General features: G+C 43.3%; 1 protein-coding gene across 1 annotated transcript; it reads left to right on the plus strand.

Moving 5' to 3' along the window:
- Nucleotides 1-1,360: 1,360 nt before the first annotated feature.
- Nucleotides 1,361-18,523, plus strand: c1ql1l2 (complement component 1, q subcomponent-like 1-like 2; the record flags this gene model as incomplete). The annotated part of the gene is given in 3 exon segments (XM_080447508.1): nt 1,361-1,540; nt 1,542-2,054; nt 18,344-18,523. Coding segments are annotated over 3 exon segments (798 nt in total). The 5' UTR covers nt 1,361-1,435.
- Nucleotides 18,524-21,352: the final 2,829 nt, after the last annotated feature.

Genomic DNA, 21,352 nt, shown 5'->3' on the forward strand with positions numbered 1-21,352 from the left:
GCAGATAGCGTATACTGTAATGCCCCTCCGCTAGCCCCTGCAAGTGGATTCTACCCCTGTGCCCCCTTGACCTTCATGACATACCTCCTGCCAGACACACACTATACAAGTAGCATTGGAGCTGTTGACTATGGTTAGTTCTATTAAGCGTGGTTTAGGGTGTTGATGGAATGAGTTTGTTTAAATGGGTTGTGTTGCACACACAAAGGTACACATTTGTGCTGTGAGATCCATCTCCAGGGAAAAAAAGGGCAAGTTCCAGCTCTGTCTATATTTTTAGAGGCTGGGTGCTGATTGAGAGGGGGAAGGAGAGAGAGAGAGGAGAGAGAGAGAGAGAGAGAGACGAGAGAGAGAGAGAGAGAGAGAGAGAGAGAGAGAGAGAGGAGAGAGAGAGAGAGAGAGAGAGAGAGAGAGAGAGAGAGAGAGAGAGAGAGAAAGCTATAGGGAGTGAGAAACAAAATCAACACAAGAAAGAATGAGGGGGGGGGGGGGGGGTTTGTTGGGGAAGACAGAGGATGGAGGAAGACAAATGGGGGGTGGGGGAGGTGAGCCATACTGGTTCAGAGGGACTGTGGAGAGTCGTGGGAAAGTAATGCGATGTGATGACAGCCCTTCCTGTGAGCGAGCCAGCGAGAGAGAGAGAGAGGGGAACGTAACCACACACCAACCTTTCACTGGAGGGCGGGTGGGCTGGTGGGTATGTGTGCGGGGGTAAGGGGAGGGGTGTGGGTCTATGTGTGTGTGTGTGTGTGTGTGGGGGGGGGGGGGGGGGGGGGGGTGCTCCACTGCAACCGGCGTATAAAAAGCCAAGCCTGAGAATCCTCCACCACAAACACACCACCACACACGCGCGCACCGACTCAGTGGCTCTATCTCTCTCACCCTCACCCACTGTCATTCTACTTTTACCATCCTCCCTCCCTCCCTCCCACCTCCCTCCATCCTCCCTCCCTCCCTCCCTCCCTCCCTCTCTCTCTCTCCCTCCCTCTCTCTCTCTCTCTCTCTCTCTCACACTCACTCTCTTTGAGTCCTCTTTCTTTCTCCCACACACACTCCATTCAGCTTCTGCTGAATGCTCTTCTGGGCTTTGCATCCTCTCCCTCCTGATTCTTCCTCTCACACCAGAAAAGTGAGTTAGCGCTACAGTACGTGCAGTCGTGCATGGTGGCGTTTGGCGCGCTCTGACTGACTGCCTGTGACTGAGCGAGGCAGTGAGGTGTGTCGAGTGTATGTGGTGCTCTCTCTTACCCTCACACGCTTGCCGCTCCTCTTCCAACTCTTCTTGGGATCTTCGGGTCCTCCCGTTCCTCGGTGGAAGGCTCCCAACACAAAGCAGTCACCATTTCCGCCCCCCGGGAGACCCACGCTGGCCGCGCAGCCCCTTCCCCGACTCAGCATCGGGAGGAAGACCCTGGTGGCGGCTGCCGTAGGGGTTATGCTGGTCCTGGTGCTGGTGGTTCTCATTCCCGTGCTGGTCAGCTCCGTGGGCACAGACGCCAGCCACTATGAGATGCTGGGCACCTGCCGCATGGTGTGCGACCCCTTACCTGAACAAAGGCACTCTGGCTAGCAGCACCACCTCCACTGGCCTCCAGGCTGAGGCTGAGGCACTGAGTGACCAAAGCAACATGCCTCCGCCCTCCACGCTGGTGCAGGGCCCACAGGGGAAGCCTGGCAGGCCGGGCAAGCCTGGACCCCCGGGACCGCCTGGAGAGCCGGGCCCACCAGGACCGGTGGGCCCTCCCGGTGACAGAGGGGACAGAGGCAACTCAGGCAAGACTGGGATTTTGGGCTTGGGGGGAAACGGAGCTATCAGCACGGCCACCTACAGTACAGTGCCCCGAGTGGCCTTCTATGCAGGGCTTAAGAACCCACACGAAGGCTATGAGATCCTCAAGTTTGATGATGTGGTCACCAACCTAGGCAACAACTACGACGGCATCTCGGGCAAGTTCATCTGCAGCATTCCAGGCACCTACTTCTTCATTTACCATGTGCTGATGAGAGGAGGCGATGGAACCAGCATGTGGGCAGACCTGGTCAAAAATGGACAGGTGAGTGTCAAGAACACTGCTGGGTAACTTTTACTTTCGCTTCCTTTGCTTCAGCGTAAACGCACAATTTCCCATCCGTGTACCAGTCTGTCACTTCGACTTTTGTCTCTCTCTTTCTCTCCTCAATTTCGTGCGCTTTCGTTTGAGCTGGTAAACTATCATTGAACAAACAATATTTTAGCCTACAGTTAAAGCCCATACTGTTCTAACGCGCATACATCAGCATCACACGAAAACTTCAAAGTGACATTGTTGAGCAGGCAGCAGCATCTGCGCTGTGCCTGGAGGACCCGAGCGAACAGATGACGGTCCTACAGCTGTAGCAGCGATGCGCCTGGAGACGTTGTTGTCTGACTCTGTACACATCGCATTATGTGTGCTGTGACATTGTCATGTCCCACCAAATAATAACTGATCACTTTTGGAATGAGAGGAGGATAATGTCTTAGCTACTTACCACGAAGTTGTTGTTTTTACTTCCCTTATTGTTGGGGAAATGTTTGGCTCATTTGCAGACTTGCAGAGACTGTTGATTTCGCAAAAAGAGTCGATGGATGTATAATGCACTCACTTAACAGACTATAGGCTATTTAATAGGCTAAATAGACATTATTTCGTTGTAAGGAAATATAAGCAGAAACATTCCGCAAGGCTATTAGGATAGGCAGGCGCATATAAGTGCTACTTTAAAAAAGCCGATCTTACAGTTTTGTAAAATTCGATGTCTATATACCGAGGCTAATATTCTGTTATACTAGTAGCCACAGCCAAAAGTTAATTCATGATCCGTAGGCTATATGCACGGTGCAAATGCACGCATTTACTGCTTTTAAAATGAAACAATCGCTCATATAGATCGTTGGGCTTTTGTGACTTCTGTATTCACTTCACCGCACGGGTGTTTATACGAGTTGAAATTAGCCTAAATGAAATTTTGATCCCAAACAATGACTGCAGGCTATACTTGTCTGTGTGATATAATTTAATGAGCGATGTTTTATTGGCAGACAGTATAGATAATTGCTGTCTGGTCACCGCAGGAGTAAGAACGCTGCACGCACGCTGCACGCGTCATCTTTCTGCACATCGTTTAATAAGCGACATGCATGATCTATTTTTGGCTTATTAGATCAGTGGTCCGGGGACCACCAGTGGTCCTTGAGGAGTTTCCAGGTGCTCCCCAACTAAATGATGGAGAGTTGGTAACCAAATGGACCCGTAGGCTATAGATCTTTGACTCTCGAGAGTGTAAAATCAAAATGACGTGTAAAATGTACACTCTCAGGAGGTACATATTATTAAACATCTGCATAACTTAATTTACAATAAGTCTACTTAATTCGAGAATGTAGAAGGATTGCTAATTTGACAAAATCTTATAACAAAATATTCTAAGTTTTTGGTCTGAGAGGCTAAATCTCAACAAACAGTGATCCCGTGGCTCAAATGCGCAATAAATAATGGACCTTGATATGAAAAAGGTTGAAACCCACTGGATTAGATGTAACACATCTTGACGTGGATCAAGTACCGCCTCATGGAGGGTCTGTATGATGTCAGTGTGTGAAGTGACCACGGCGCTGGCCACGGTGCTGATCATGAGGTCCAGTCTGCGAGCGGTCGGGACTCGGGAGAATCACCTCTCAACACTACCTCTCTGAAAAGCATGTCTTTGAATCAGTTGCTTTCTTTTTGTTTGCTCGAATCTAAACGGTTCTTTATAAACGTATCATTTATTATTTAACTTAAACCTGGAAAAATATAGGGCACATTTTATGCAACAAATAAAATCATGGACATGGTATAACTCTCAAAGTAACAAAACAAGCGTTATTTAATGTGCCCTATGGCATGTTCCGTTTTAAATTAGGCTGTGTATTATTTGTCCATGCAACAAACAAACAAAAAAGTTTGACATCACTGATATAAAACCAAAGTCCCAGTACAATTACTACAATAGCTTCTGTACCAACACATCATGCAGGCAGGCTTCAGCAAGTTAAATTCAACAGCTAGTTGGAAAGATAGAAATTTCGTGAAGGGAGATTAATTTACACTTGTTTTTTCACATTAACATTTATTTAAAATTAAAATAGCTCATCATTTGAATCTGGTCCTAAGAGGTTCAATGTGTGAAAGTATAGTCCCATCATTATAAGTTGTAGGCCTAGTACATAATGTTTATTATGCAATTTATGATGCAGCACATGAATATTGTCCTGTTTGATTACAAAGAAAAAGTCTTAAGATGAGAAGAAGTGACATTATCACAAGCAGTCCTTTACAGACGCACAGTAAAATCCTTGCTGTAAATTTGTCCATTTGCACACTCTCACAGTTAAATGAATTAGAATAGAATAGAAGTTAAATAGCATATTTTCCTCAGTGAGAAGTTTGCTTCCACAGCCAGTACAGAAGAAAGAGAGGCTACTGTATAATATTGAACCTGAACAGACCCTCTGACACAGGCAGCATAGTGCCATATTGTACATCAAAGAGTTCCTCTGTGGAGTGTGGACATTTAAAGATAAATAGAATCCAAGTATGACAGCCTCTTTCTTCCATCTTTGACATGCATGGGACTGCACACTTGACATATATGATATTAGTAGAGACCAGATATTAAAGTGAAATTATACTGTACTTACGTGGGTGTCTTTAAGTTTGATTACAAGTGTGTCAAGAATGACAATAAAACACAGTGTTGTATTAATGCGCTCAAGTGATTGAGCGCTAGATTAGGGTTAGGGTTAGGATGCAGTGGTCTTGCGTTAAAAGGTACTGAAATCCTGAGAATAAGATCCCAGTGTTAATTTAACTCGGAGAGGGTAAAAAATGTATTTGTAACTTTTAAGTGTAAAATGTAAAATTAACCCAAATAGACAAACAAATAAATTGTTACACTCAAGAGTTTAACACTAAGGATTTTACTGTGTGGTATCTACACAAATAAATGGTTGAGGTCCTATCACCTCTGCTACACAAAGAAACTGTTACATCCTGGTATGGTTCTTTAGAGGTTCACTACTGGTTTTTAAAATTTGTTTTCAACCCCCCCCCTAAATAGGTTCTTAAGATAATCCTTCAGAACATTGATCGGCTGAGCCGATTGTCAATACATCAAAAAAGGTTGCCTCTCTGAGCGCAGGTCTCCGCCAGGCTGGGTTGCCTACCCAAGGCTGTGTCAGTCGTGGGTTGCAGCCGGCAGGACATGAGGAAGCTGTGGGGGGAAACAGCATTTCTACGACATACGGTTCAACCTTTCACGTGGAGCACCCTATGGGCAGATGTGAAAGCGCTTTTGGAGATTCTATAGAGGCCCCTCAACATGCAATTCCAATTTGGGGTTGACTGGATGTTGCGTTCATGATACGCTGTGTTTTTTTGTGTGTGTCAAATAGCCTATAGGCCCGCCCACAAATGTTTGAAGATAATTACAGGCAAACAGTATGAAATATCAAAACCCTGTTTCACGCTCATTGTCACATCACTCACAAGATCATTTGTACCATTTACACCCATGGTGCCCCATATGGGTGTATGTGAAATTGCTATTCGCTCAGATTTGTTTAGAGGCCCCTCAATGTGCAATGCTAAAAGAGGTTCCCCTATCATTACTAGACAAAGAACAACTTTTAGACAAACGCAGGATGGTTGGTATCAGCATTCTTTTTCCTGTGAACCTGGAAGACAGTTACAGTATGAGGTTACACTATTTTGCCTTGATGAGGTCAACTAAGTTTAAGACACGCAGCGTATACAAAAAATGAACGGAAAAAAAAGAGCTCAATAATAAAAAGAATTGGAGCAGCGCGAAGGGCCTCCTATACATAATGTCTCAGTCCGCTATAATGTTTATGGGAGGGTGTAAAAGCATTGATACATAATAGGCGAAGGCAAACATATGTTCCTATAAAACACCTTCTGTTCCTGTTCCCAAGAGGAGGGTGTGGAGGCACTTAAGTTAGACACACGCAGCACGCATCTCCAGAGACTGGTGTAATGTTTATAAAGTGGTAACTGCTCTCTCTCTCTCTCTCTCGCTCTCTTTCTATCAGCAGCTTAGAGAGGGCCGATGGTAGACAACATATAGTTTCCCCCTGCCAGAACAAAACAAAAAAACAACCTTTCATGGTGATGTTTATTGGGTTGTGTGCTCGGTGCACCCACAGGGGCCCCAGACCCTCTGTCGGCCTAAATGACTGTGAATGGTTATAAATGTTGGTCTAACTTGTGCTATGTCATTGATGAAGTGCTGAGAGGCTGAGCCGATGGTGCTACAGCCGGCCTGGTGCATTCCTCAGCTCATTTAAGGCAGCAAAAAAAGATACAGTGTGAGTCGGGTCTGGGGAGGCCTGGGAATTGCAGACAATCCTAGCATTTTATCATATTTTCGCCTTAGTCAGGCGTGCACTTCCAGGCCCTGCAGTGCTGCTTTGCAACAGCGTATGCTCCTCCCACGCCGGGAGCTCTTACAAGTCACGTCCAACGTCAACAAGCTTTGGGTATATTTTCCTCCCCATCTTTCTCTTTTGGCTCAGAGAACAGCAAAAGAAAGAATTCCAACCCTGTCCCCAGAAACCTTGACACATTTCATGCGTGACCAAAGAGCGAGCTCCTCAGCAAACAAACAAAAATAAGCTATTTTCAGAAGAGTAGTACTATATTCTTCATCTGTCTTCCCAACGTTTGTCATGACTCAATTCCCTCCTTCTTTCTTTGGTTTCTTCCTCATCTTTTACTCATGTGTCAAATATTGACGACCCCTTCACGAATTTTTCAGTCATGTCACAAAATCTTGTCTTGGCTTGGCTTGGATACATCCTTGGAGGCAAGGCAGTCACAAATAATGACAAATTCATGTCTACGGGGGAGACAATAAATGGGGGAAGCGTAAAAGACAGAGACCCTGGCACACAAGTCTACTTAATTGTAATTTAAAAAAAAGCCTGAACTAGATCCAAGATGTGTTTCTGCTCCTCCTCTCTGTTCCCTCCTTAATATTGTTATTAATCCGCAAAACCGTTTCGGAGTTAATTAAAAGCAATGACTTCAGCGTCAGTCTCTCAAGAGAGCCGTAGTGAATAATCACTCTGTCTCCTTCTTTAATAAGCCTCAGCGTCCTTCGTGCACATGGCTCTTCCCCAGCAATTACAACACCCCGCCGCCACACACACTCACACACCTGCATGTGCACACAAGCGCGCATACACAAAGACACACACTCATAGATACAAACAGATGCACTTGTGCAGATGTGGGTACACGTCTCGTACACGCACGCGCACACGCATGTTCGCCAACCTCACCACCACCCCAACTGTGTGCATGCCCTCCATTTCTCCTCTGCTTCAGTTCATTGTCTACAGTAGCGCACTCTACAAACACAACAGGGTTACAACATTTTACATCATAAAGAGAAACGTGGGGTAGCTGCATCACGGTTTATTGAAAACGCCGCCGTGTGATCAAATAAGGACTGTGCTGGACAGTGATAAATGAGTGAAATTGAGTTTAGTAAACTTTGTCCATCTGTGTGTGAGCTATACCTTTGGGTATTCAACATTGGAATTGTATGACATTGGTTTAACACCACAAACAACATACTGGGAAGGCCAATATCCTTTCAGAGAACTACTGCACATTGTGCACTTTACTTTGTGTGACAACCACAGCTCAAAGCAAATCAATTCCTGTTTTTAAACTCTAGAGGGTCAGCGCTGCTCACTTTAGCTCAGCCGAACCCCATTTTCCCTTCTAGCCATCCAGCCCAACTGACAAGTGTACAAACAGGGGGGAAATATGGAGTTGGGGGGGGGGGGGGGGTGGTGCTCAAGTTCCTGAGCTCATGAGCATTTATCCAACTGGTGTGTATCCAGGTGTAACCCACGCAGCGTGTTTAGCATGCACAGTCGATCTCAACAATAAACACAAATAGACAAGAGCCATCTGGATATACAGTACAGTAGGCCAACTCTGTTTTAGGATTGTTTGTTTTGATTAATGAAAATCTGCTCTGAGACAAGGTGTCATAAGTACAGTTAGAACACATCTTATCATTTAGGTTTAGGATATACTTTGTTAACCATAAACCCTATAATATACAGTGGTGTAAAGTAACTAAGTACATAATACTCAAGTACTGTACTTAAGTAACATTTTGAGGTGCATTTTTTTATACTTCTACTACATCGCATAGGCATATATTGTACTTTTTACTCCACTACAATTATTTGACAACTTTAGTTACTAGTTACTTACTAACCCAGATTTAGATTATTAATACAAAACATGCGATAACCAATTACGCTTTTTAATTTATACTTTTACTATTCAAAACTAGCTGATCTACAGTACAAGCTTGCGACACGTTGTGAGCTTGTAGAATAGCAATTTTTGAAGGTTTGACCAATAAAAAAAAAGTTTGTACTTTTATGTTGTGGTATTGCTACTTGTATGTAATATACTTTGCTGGAACTAGCAGAGCTTGTAGATATAGAATATGGACACTAGGGTTCACTAACGTTAATATTGCCTATGGTAAAGATACAGTAATTGATTCATTCTGTCTCATCCACACATCCACATAAAGACCTAGGAAGCCTAGAGCAGTGAGCATTTCAACCAATGGTCTTATTGGCGTGTTAGATACCACCAGATACACACGTGTATTTATACCAGAGTTGGAGAAATTCACGGCATACACTGACATTTGATATCCACATTCTGGCAATAGGATACACATAAACACCTGCTATTCTTTTTCGCTGGTTCCAGGACTAAGAGGTCTCTGTGTGCCTGGTGGAACAGAGAGACTTTGTCTGGTATAGACAGACAGCCGTGTCTGGATTTAAGAGAGAGAGAGAGAGAGACACCCTCAGATGCTTAGCCCTTGCTATTGATCTGACTTTCTGTACGTTCACACACGTGTGTGTGTGTGTGTGTGTGTGTGTGTGTGTGTGTGTGTGTGTGTGTGTGTGTGTGTGTGTGTGTGTGTGTGTGTGTGTGTGTGCACGCGCGCGTCTCCATGCGTGCGTGCGTCCATGTGTGTGTGTGAGTCCCTCACGCCCTCTGACAGTCAGAACCATATCTTTTTCCGTGATGTATACCATGGCACTTCTTCCATAATCAGCAGGCGATGTAGTGGAGGTGGACCTTTGGCCTTGATCTGCTGTGTAATTGGACATTGGATTTGACACTCCGCTGAGTGGAACATTAGAGCTGGCCTAATTAGGAAGGGGGGGGTGCTATTAAATGAAGATTTGCCAGTGTTGTTTGGAAATACCACACAGATTGGAAATGTCAAGATGACATCAGGCTGTCATCGGCAACAGTGAGGGGTTAGAAAATCTATCATGTATTGGTGAAGTTTCACAAAAAAGCTTGCTGTAAAGCTCAAATGATTGCTCACCGCTCATTTTCAATGGTTCCCCTTTCTTGGACTTACAGCCAGCCCTTCAAATACAGACGGAGCAGGCCAGGGCTCGCCAGTGCACACGTTTCCTTTGCTTGACATCTTGAGATGGTCTATTTTATGAAGTGCTGTAACATCTCATGCACCGTGAACCCGAAAGCTAAAATAGGCTATATGGGTTTTCAGCTGTTGGCGGGCTGACTCAGGCACGATATGGTGTTGACTCACAAGGTTGTCTTCATTATAATGAGGACTCATATTGGAGACAGCGCACGGCCCCCATGGCCCTCCTCTTAATATAAACACCCCTCTCCCTCCAAGCCACTGACATTTTGCTGTCCCCGAGTTCAATCCACTGGGATACCCACTGCTTTCCTCTCTTACTTCACGGAGAAGACCACAAGTTAAGTGAAGTGCAATGACTGCCCACCCCACCTGCCAAGCAACTGAATTTGTTTAGCTGCCCCCCCTGTTTAAAATGAATATGGGTAAGATATCAACAATCCTTCACGCAAAAGATGATGAATTGGCTGCTTCATGAAAAATGCATAAAACAGCAGAACCGAGAACCGGCTTCTCACCCTCAACTATAATAATGAAAGTCATATTTGCCTCATGTGAGCTTTTTTTTTTTACAAAAAAAGAAAAAAGAAAAAAAAGAAACTCTTACTGGAAGATGCTGTGCGAGGCAAAGAACCCATCAGTTACAAGGATTCCTATTGGAAAAAGGGGCCAGGTGTGAACAAATGGCTGGAGATATATTTCTGTAAAAGTGCCTTTTCAGGCGACGTTGAGCAATGATGGAGTTTTAGTGTTGGAGGCAGACAGAGCAGTGTGTCAGTAATTGACTGAAGCTGATGAGTCACACACAACAGAGAGAGAGAGAGTGGACGCAGGTCAGAGTTGATGCCCCGTCCTTCCTCCCCTATTTCCCACTGACAAGCCTCTGCTGCCAGCGTTTCTCATTCTTTTTTTTGGTCCAATTGATTCTTTGACGTGTTGTGAGCTTAAAGATGTGCTATTTTTGGCTGAGACACCGATGCATGTGCGACAAAGTATAAATAAGGCTTTATTGAGGGTGCACCTCAATAAAGCATTTACATTTTTATTTTATCTCTTACAAGTATAACGATGATAATGGTGATAAACAGAAATAGTGCCTCCTGTGGATTCACCTTTAGAATTGTGTAAGACGTTTCATAACACCCTGCAACTTGTGTGATGAAGACTCTGTTTCAACAGAGGAGGTCGTGTGGGTACAAATAGAGCAGCTGGTGTAATTTATTTAGAGAGCCCTTTTCTAGATCCCATCGGACATGCCATTTCTTTTCTATTATTATGTTTCTATCAGTCCCACAAATATGACCCATAGTACAAGCGAGGACTGTTACCTTTCGACACTGTGGCATCTTTGTTGGAATCAATATACATTTTTCATTTTCCCAGTGTGTGTGTAAATTTGTTTTTTTCAGTAAAGTAGTGTGTGTGTGTGTGTGTGTGTGTGTGTGTGTGTGTGTGTGTGTGTGTGTGTGTGCATGTCCAACACGCGTGTGTGTTTGTGTGCGTGCACATATATGTCTACAAGTGAAGTCTTGCACGAAGTACATCTCAGTTGCCATTAAGCATGGAGTTCACGGTTAAAATGTTGAAATGCAATTAGACAGAGGTACACTCCAATTTAGAGGGGGGGGGGGAGGCACGGAGCTGGATGATCTAAAATGGAGGCTTGACATCCAGGCAACCAATCCCTGTCAAAGACACTGCAACGTCCGTCCTCCGTCCAGACATGCCCTTGTCACTCACGCTGTCGACGTCTCGTCTCGCACAGCACAGCACAGCGGACCACCATTCACAAGAGACATTACAAAACGATTCCTGAGGCAGCAACAACAGTTAAAAGCCAAATATCCCCCATCCCAATAAATACATTTCAAAATATCGCAAACTCAGTGTAATGATTTGGAATTGTTGCATAGACAACTGAGCTGGCCATAGGATGCTGTACAGAGCGGCTGTTGGATGAGGATAATGTAATGTGTCGTTTGAAATAAGCGTGATATACCATTCTGCGAAAGCAATCAGGCTCAACAAAGGAGCTGTGACAGTCGATATGCAGCAACATTTCACGCTTTCATGTTTGGAGCCGATTAGAGACACAAGTATGTCATTATTGATGACTGTGGCATTCACATTCGCAGTTGTTCACTATGCGAGTTGAAGGAAACCACACTTGACTTTGGCATGGCAGGCGTTATCTAGTAAACTCGAGTGTCCCCACACAGAATATCATCCAATCACACCCATCACACGTTGACGCGATGACAGATGCAGACGTGCGCAAAGGAGTCACAAGGAAGGCGACATCGCCTGACACCCTGTTTACAGTCGCTGGAGCAGGGGCTCCACACAGTCTCACGCTTTGTTTGTCTTGTCAAAGTTCCGCTACGCGTTCTGTGTCAAGGTCATGCACAACCAAACCTACTCTTCCCTTCTCTAACTGTTCATCTCTCTGTCTGAGTCGCTTTGTGTGCAGATAAGAACAAGGAGCCAGCAGTCTGGGGTTCTCAATCGTTATTCCACAACCTGAGAGAGAGAGTTTATTCACACTGATCCACTCATCATTGAGGATGAACTACGTAGCTGTAAACTCTTACAAGAGTATCAAATTCACTTCAGAATATAAACAGTACATGCTCCTTTAGCCTACCTATAGACCAGAGCAGTACATTTCCACTGTGATTTCCCCACAGTAGCCAGCCATTAAAAATCATACTATCTGTAATTACAGCCGAACCGTATGTGTAGGCTCATAATCTTTAATCTAAGTGGTATAGATTATTTCATTCTTACAGTTACAACCAATAAAGTTAAATGTTTGAACTTCATTTGTGAGAAATATTTTATATGTTTTATATTGTAACGCTCACTCCTTCCCATGACATCTACTACAATATCCATAATCCTTGCCAATCTTCAGCCAATCACAAGAGCACATCTGACGTTTGTGGTCACGTGCCATGGCTACAGCACAAAGTTCAAGAATCATTTCAATCTACAAGTTTCAACCTCCTGCCACAGTACCGTATGTGCTATCTATAGTCTTTCTTCAGAGATAAAAAGTATTGGTTATAATAGTTGGCCAAAGGCTGCCCTGAAGAAATTAAGTATCTCATCGTTCTTTTAATCACATGAACCCTAGCATTGCTAGGGCAGGTCGTAATAGGCAAACATTCTGCAAAAACGCATTATGAGCTTGTAGATCAGATATTATTATTATCTAACATTATCTCTATTTGATTTACAACAAATTACCGAAGGGTTTAAGTACTTTGTGAATTTGGAAATGGATAAAAAGCTGAACAACTGACACCAGATCAGTGATAACCATCAGGTACAAAACACTGCACCAGCTGTCTATCATCATTCAACCACTGTGCCGAGTGTGGATTTGAAGAACCTTTTCAAATCGGCCTCAAGGTGGCGCTATAAGAGGCCACTTCATGCCGTTAACCGTAGGTCGTACAATCCCCCCTCCACCCTGCCGCCGCAAAGATCTGCACTCAGAGGATCGCACCTTTCTAGTTGTGTAATTTGACTGCTTTGCTGAGGAACAATTGGTAGTTAGATTTATGTTTTTTTTGCACAAAAAAGACATGAATCCATATTTATATATTTTAAAACACAAATAAGAATAAATTAAGCTATTACATATCTCTGACATTGTCAGATGGCTCCAGGCTCTATGTAAACAATATTATTGAACAAGTTTCATTAAAATCCCCAAAGACAAATCCTGCTGAGCCTCGCTGGCAGCCCAAAGTATAGTAACCCTCTAATAAGGGTGTGTTGACATTGTGCGATCAGGGCGGATCATATCATATTAATATGCACTGGACGCCTGCCTCTCAGAATCAGAATAGGAGGCTTTGTTTGCACATCGATATGAGCCTTGCTAGATTTAATCAGGAGGATAAACAACGGTGGGGAGAATTTAGAATATTCCATATATTATCCCTGCACCTTAAAACCACTTTCATTATCCACGTTACCCTTTGCAGCAGCACTTGCAATAGTCATCCCAGTGCGAGTGCCATTGTCTGTGACTGTGGCTGATTCTTCAGTCCATCTTCTAAGTTTGATTTGTCCTCTGACAGAACAATGGCCTCTTTCTATTCTTCAATTTCTCTCCCTCTCTGTCGCTATAGAGCTATAGCTCCATCATAGTGTATACTCCCTTTAGTGTTGAATCATTCATTTCATTTTGCCTGGATTTTTTTTTATTGCATTTTATCATTGACAATAAGAAGAGAGGGGTGAAGAGATATCGGCCCTGCTACCCTCGTCATTCAGTTTTAGTGAGCTGAAGGCAAACGCAGGGAGCGGTTGTACTTGAACCCTCGGAAATCATTGAGGGTATTGATGACAGATGCTATCTGACAGATAGCAAGAGCTCTCTTTAGGCAAATCATATAAAAAGTTGGCGGTTGGCAAAAAACTTTTCAGTTATAATGACTTATACAGAGAAAAAATAATCATTCAGTTCCCAGTAAATTTTGGTCCCAGCTTGCACAAGAGATTCCGTTGTCACAAATGCTTTGAGAAGTGTGTTGAGATCCATGTTTTCTCTCGTTTCATTTATTGTCAAATGTCCAAAAATCGTGGTGATGCATGCATATGCCTTGGACTGAACTACAGCATACTGTATTGTTGCTGTCAGGCAGAAACCTTAACATAATTTTCATAAATGTATGTCCAATTTTGTACTTTGTCTTATGACTTATGTGTCGTGCAAAAGTAGTGAAAATAGCCGATCTAAAAGCTTGTAGATCGCAATTTTTTTTAAACATTTGCACATTTTTGAAAACCTATAATGCCTACTGTGACATGCCCAAAAGTGGGACAGTGTTTTAATCTGTTAAATCATATAACTAAGTGTTCACAAAGTGAACTCGCTGCAATCTTATAAATCTGGTCCCTGGCACAACAACAACAAATGTCTCAATGGAAGAGTAGACTAGACTCCCACCACTATTATTGTATTAACATACTTTACCATACAGACTGGTTAAAATATCATTTTATTCAATTAAGTCCTGGATGGTAGATTAAAGATTTAAAAAAGAAACTCCTTTAATCACATGAATCCTTGCATGATTAAATACTAGCTTACAAACAGGGTCCAATCAAAGACATTTATATCCAAGAATATTGCACAAATGCAACATCATTATGCAGCTTTCCCCTTCAAAGGAATTTAATTTACTTAAGTAATTTAAGTAACTGAATTCAACTTCAGCTGATTTGTTGGAAGTGCTCCTTCTTTGTGGCTTCATTTAGATTTATTGGAACAAAACATATAGTACAACACGAGACAATTATTGAGTGTGGTATCACATCAAAAATGTTTGAAAGCAATGCATACAGCGAAACCATTGACCGTTGTTACACAGCTTACAGCAATATCTCCAATTTTTTAATTGAATCAATCTTAACCTCTTAAGCCCTATACACTTTGTCGTAGGACAGATACCCAAAATAGACAATCTATAAGCTCACAATGCATCGCAACAATGGTTTTTTTTCCTGCCCTAATGACTGTTTGGTTATTCCTGAATAACTCCAGTCCACAACATAACCCGTAAATTAACAAAGTCTATTTCTCTAATCTGCCCGCATACTGTAAATGTGACCTATATAATAGTACAGATGGGTCATGTCATGTGCCCTACTTAAGTGTTCAGAGCCACCTACTTTGCTGGGGGACTCGATGACGTTTATTTCTATGGATACGGGGACCAGCATGGCAAGCAGAATGATTCCACAGCGAGCACACATGTCACAGAGGCCCCTATGGATTGATTACTTCCGGTTCCATATTTGACATTGAAGCATGTTCCTACTGTAGGAATGGAAATGTCCATTATATACTTTTCTATCTACTTAATGTAGCCAAACAGGTGGCACAGTGTATACCAGATAATTTATTGGACAGGTATATTGACAAATATGAGAACTTGCCCAAAATCAGACAGGGGTCCACTCTGGATTAAAGAAATCCAAAGGAATTCTATAAAATGTATGTAAAATTGTGTAGTTTTAAATTAAATGTTAATTGGAATGATATACTGTGTATGAAAAGGGAAATTAGTTTAACTTTTAAATTGACCATGAATAGTTTGGTCAATAGGAACACATTACTGCATGTTGGCTAGGTGCACGATTAAAATCAATGTAATTTCCTGTGCTTTATACTCAAACTGGCCATAAAGATGAATGCATCACTTTTTTTTAATATAACAGGGGGAGTAATGGTTGTATTAATATTAAGCGTTAAATACTTCCTAGTTGTGGAGGGAGTAAGAGCTACCGTAGGACGAAACGTAACCAATGTCTTAAGTGATAAAACTCAAAAAAGCAAAGCAATGAGCGGCAGACAGACATTAAGATTGGAGTGGTTCGTAAAATCAAATTACAGAATGGCTTTCCTTTGCCGGTGCTGCAAAAAAGCATTTAGGTTGGAAGGCATTATCGATGTGACACATTATTTCAAACCTGACTAAACTGAGCTAAGAGCTATATATGTGTGAGTGACATCACATTCCAACGGAACATCTAATCTCCTGTGAACACTCCATCATCATGACCATAATCACATCTGTCATTGTAGGGACAGCGCTTCTCCCTAATAGCTCCCAGAAACCAACCTGTGAGCACTGTCACAGTATTCCTCTTGGTAGCATAGCAGGGGAGAACAATTGTCTAATACTTTCTGGGGTGTAGTAGAAGGGTTTGTCCAATGGTTCTCAAAGTGGGGTCCGGGGGGGGGGGGTCCAGGGGGTCCCCAGTCAAATGTGTTAATACAGCATCACAATCATTTTAACCACTTTATCCATTTTGTATAGGTTGGCTATTCAAAAATAGCCAAAACATATTTTTTAAATATCGAAAACTGTTTGGAGAATTATGATTTCTTAATTTTTTTACATAAATCTTCTCTTCTGGGGGTCCCTGGCACAAAACCTTTTCAGATGGGGGTCCGCAGCCAAATACATATCAATTTGGGGGTCCTTGACACAAGTTTGAGGACCACTGGGTTAGTCATGTAACGATGACAGGGATACAGTATATATCACAGGTGTCGCGTGGAAACCTTGTATGCCCAAAGCCGTCACTGTTCCGGAAATGGAAAAAAATTACCTGTGTTCCAATAGCTCACTCACGCTGTACCCTAACCTGAATATTTTCCTAATTGCAAGCCTAACTCCCCAAATCTTTTTTAACCAATTTATTTCCTTTTTCTCGTGAGGACCAGGAGAATGGTCATTACCATGTCTATTTCTCAAATTCTACTATACTTTTTGGGATCTTTGGTCATCAAAAGTAGGCCATAGTAATACAAGTACCCACATACACCACTCATGCCCAAGTAAATGTACACAAAGATACAACAGGACACACACCTGTCTCTTTTCTGCTTTCTTTTACATGTGAACTTATCTGTGTTATTGAATTATCTGCAATGGTTGTCCTTGATTATTATATAATAGATTATTATAGATTATTATAGTATAGTGCATTTCTCAGTAATTATCACTAGATCAACTCCGAGTGCTGGCCACCTCTACAGTCAACTCAGTTGTCGAGTTTCTGAGGTGTTTTCTTTCTGTAGACCTCTTGTTTCAAAGTGGAATGTTAGATCATGTGAAAGACCACTTGAAATGGACCACGGTTTGGCTGACCCTTGAGTTTTTCCTGTTCATTTGAAATCAATAGAAATAGTAGTTATGTCTTCATTATCATGATTCATTCAACCACGCTTTTCTACACGCCAATCACAGCTCATTCCCACAACAAGCCGGCCATTTACAGTACATATGGCTCCCTCCTACACTGGATCTCTGCTTTTTTTGCTGCTACACACGCTGCTGCTGGTAAAGCTGGCCTCCACCACCCCGCCTCCATCATCTAGTTCAGAGTCTTGCATGACTCAAAAGTTAAACTGAATGTTAAACAGAATTTCATGTGTGCATGGCTCCAAAGTAAGCTGAAATTCAATGTTTGCATGGCTCTTAAGTTAAACTGAAATTCAATGTTGTATGGCTTTAAAAGTAAACTGCAATTCAAGTTTGCATGACTCAAGTTAAACCGAACTATCTTGCTATGGGCCCGCTCTTATATACAGTACCTATGGGGGGGCTTGCATAGTGCTCCCTGATATTGCTAAGCATGCTGCTTAACTAAAATGGGGAACATCTTAAGAGTGCATAACTGTATTCCATTAGTTGCAATAAATGGTTAAATCTATTTATGACGTGGTCCTGACTGAACCACAATTTATACAAATGAGTTGCAGTTAAATTCAATGGGCTGGCTCATGCAGATGGGCTAGTAGTCACGCTGGGCAAGACCTGGGATGTTGGTTGTCTAGGAAGTTGACAACCGAAAATGGCTGATTTGGCGGAAGTACCGCCCAAGGAAATGACATTGATGCTTTACAAATCTGTTAACATTCTCCGTGAATGAAACGAGTGTTGTGATTGGTCAAAAAATATCGTTTCCGGGGGAAACGGAAATCCTATCCACTCAGGACTTCCTAGACACTCGCTGCTTTAGGTCGTGACCAGGCTCTTCTCTTCGCAGATGAGGAGGCTGGGACAGAGGCTAGCTAGTAATGCAGTATTAGGCATACATAATATAAATAATATATAACATAACATAACATATAACATAACATAACATGACTGATATGATATGATATAATATACAGTATAATTATACAGTATATTTTATTATTATACAATATAATAATACAATAGGTGGGTAACAATATTCTCTAATCCACTCACTTCCTTTCCTCTCTGTGGTCTCTCTGCAGGTGCGTGCCAGTGCCATCGCCCAGGACGCAGACCAGAACTACGACTACGCCTCCAACAGCGTCATCCTCCACCTGGACGCCGGGGACGAGGTCTACATCAAGCTGGACGGGGGCAAGGCCCACGGTGGCAACAACAACAAGTACAGCACCTTCTCTGGTTTCATCCTCTACGCTGACTGAGACCACACCGCGGCCAGGCCAGAGCCAGACGGACAGACAGACAGAGAGAGGGAGGGAGAGATAGAGAGTTGCATTGCAGGGCAGGAGAGGGAGTGGTGGGGAAGGGGGGAGAGATGGGGAAGGGGGGGGGGGGGGGTTGGGAGGGCTTTTGGGTAAAAGGGGAGACAGGGTTAAAAAAAAAAATATATGGAATGCGTTCTAGTATCCTGATTCTCGCCATCATCACAGACACCTCTGCTTTGCATCAACGCACCAGCCAGCCAGACATCCGGCCTCCGCTTCCTCTCCAGCTGAGGCCCGGGTGTGGCTTCCAGAGGACACACTACTGACGACGGCAGGGCCGCAAGGGGGAAGGAGTAGGTTGGGCTGAGGTTGGAGCGGCTGGCAGCTGGGCGGATGCCTGATTGTTTCGCCGTTCCTCGGCAGAATTGCAACTCGTCAGATGCTCCTTGCTTTCAGTGTTCCTCCGCTAGAGACTGTTCCATCACACAGAGAAGAAAAAAGAAAATGTAACAAAAATCAACGATCCCAACAACCACAAGTGAGAACCCTACATACAGTGGAGGACATGCTCTTCTTTCCGCTGTGGCTGTGCTCAGCTGTACTGTCAGTGGAATCGGTTGACTGAAATTTGTAGTGTTGTTGTGTGCTTTCCTTAGATTGTGTATTTTATTTTGTAGCGATGCATAATATCTGCACAAAAGAGGTTTTCAAAATATATTCGTCCCCTGTGAAAATATCCTGTCTGACCGGGGGCGCAGGTTTATGAGATGTTAATTGTGATGCTGCTTGGAGATCAATCCTCAATTCAAGACTGTGGGCGTTTCATGGCAAATGATGTTTGACTTCATCTATGTGCTCACAGAAATGGTTGGTACAACTCCACATTGTGAGGAATATTGTAAAACCTTGAACAAAACATTTTGCACCATACCTTACAATGTATCTAAAGAAAATAAAACTCCTCATATAGCCCACATTCTTTACCCAATCTACTTCACTCTGTTCACACACAGTGTCCTTCTGTATGGATTCACACGAAGAAGAAGAAAAAAAAGAGTTTAAATGTCTATTAGATGTTCTAGTTTCATGTAGATGTTCTACCTGGCACAGCCTTGTGAAAAAGCAAACTTCAGAGCAGATTCAGAGCTAACCCATTTTAACAGCACGCACATTTCCCCTCTGCTGTGCCGACCTACAGTAGGGCAGTGCTGTGTGGTGAAATCTGGCACCGGAGAGAGAGAGAGAGAGAGAGAGAGAGAGAGAGAGAGAGAGAGAGAGAGAGAGAGAGAGAGAGAGAGAGAGAGAGAGAGAGAGAGAGAGAGAGAGAGAGAGAGAGAGAGAGAGAGAGAGAGAGAGAGAGAGAGAGAGAGAGCGAGAGCGGAGAGAGAATGAGTTTAAATTGAGCAACTATGAAGGAGTGTGAGTAGGGGTTGGGGGTTGGGGTGGTAACAGTAAGTGAGGGCAAATTTTCTCTTTCAGGGTCTTTGAGCGTCACTGGATGGATGTCATCCATTCATTAGCTGCACATTCACTGACACACAGGCATTATGGTAATATTTACTCAACATGACGGCCTGACTGCTTGCTTGAGAATGAAACTGATTGGGTGAGTGACTTGGCTTAATATGACTGCACGTTTGTCTGTGTGTGTGTGTGCGTGTGTGCATGTGTGCATGTGTGCGTGTGTGCGTGTGTGTGTGTGTGTGTGTGTGTGTGTGTGTGTGTGTGACTGTGTGTATACCTGTGAGTGCATTTTAGCATGTGCCGTGCCATAGCTACAGTACATTGTTCTGTACATCGAGTTATTCTGTGCTACGGCCAATGACATGATATTTTGCTCAGCCAATGAGATTGTGCTCTGTATGGAGGGGATAGCCTCTATAGATATGATGAGAAGAACAAACAGCTTGTAAATTAAATCTATGCTATGTTTGTCTATCTTATTCTATCTTTTGGAAATGTTGAATACATTTAAATAATAAATGGGATTTTTTGAGTCACTTGCCTTTTCTTTTTTTTATTTCCACCCCAAACACGCTAATTGGCAAAACGATCTGTGAAGGTTCTAATTTTGGTTTGTGAGACCCCAGGTTGCAACAGCGTAAACAACAGGACTTGAAAGGTGTTCATTATTTCTTTTCCAAAAGATTCCAGTAACTGACTGCAAAAATCATATCAGACTCCGCACCACCACACCTAAAAAGTTTATTTAGTGTGATAGGTATCAGGGGGAGGAGTGTTCCGGTGGAGGTTCTCACCATCGAGAAAAGCTGCGCTCGGTGATAAAGACCCCCGAATTCAGCAAAGTGAACGGGCAGAGCCGCCATCATGAAAGGCCATTCTGCATGCCAGCAGACTCCTGAAGGAAACACGGCCTATCCCTCAATCGCCGATCACAGGCGCCGCATTTGTAGATATTCATCAACAAAGGGATGATTTACCCGGCGAGAAAGAAGAGCGGGGGTAGGATGGGGGTAGAAATGGGGTTGAAAGAGATAAAGCACACGCAGAATATAGTTTGACAGAGACGGATGGAGAAGAGAAAGAAAGGGAGAGAGAGCGGCAGAGAGATGCAAAGAGGGGAGAAGACAGGCACGAAGAGAGAGAGAGTACAATATAAGACCAATACAAGGCGGAGACATGAGATGGACAGGGGGCTAATAGTGATTTGGGCTGCTGTGGTGGATGGTGGCTGAGGAGGGCTGGCTTGTTTCAAGCTAGAGTGAGTCGCGGTTGGGGCTGCGTGCAAGGGTGTCAGGGGAGATTAGCCAACATGGAGCTGGAGATGGCTGGGATTGGACAAGTGTCAGTGGCTGGACAGTTCTC

The sequence above is a fragment of the Gymnoscopelus braueri genome (assembly GCF_963280865.1).
Source record: "Gymnoscopelus braueri genome assembly, chromosome: 13".
Classification (NCBI taxonomy): domain Eukaryota; kingdom Metazoa; phylum Chordata; class Actinopteri; order Myctophiformes; family Myctophidae; genus Gymnoscopelus; species Gymnoscopelus braueri.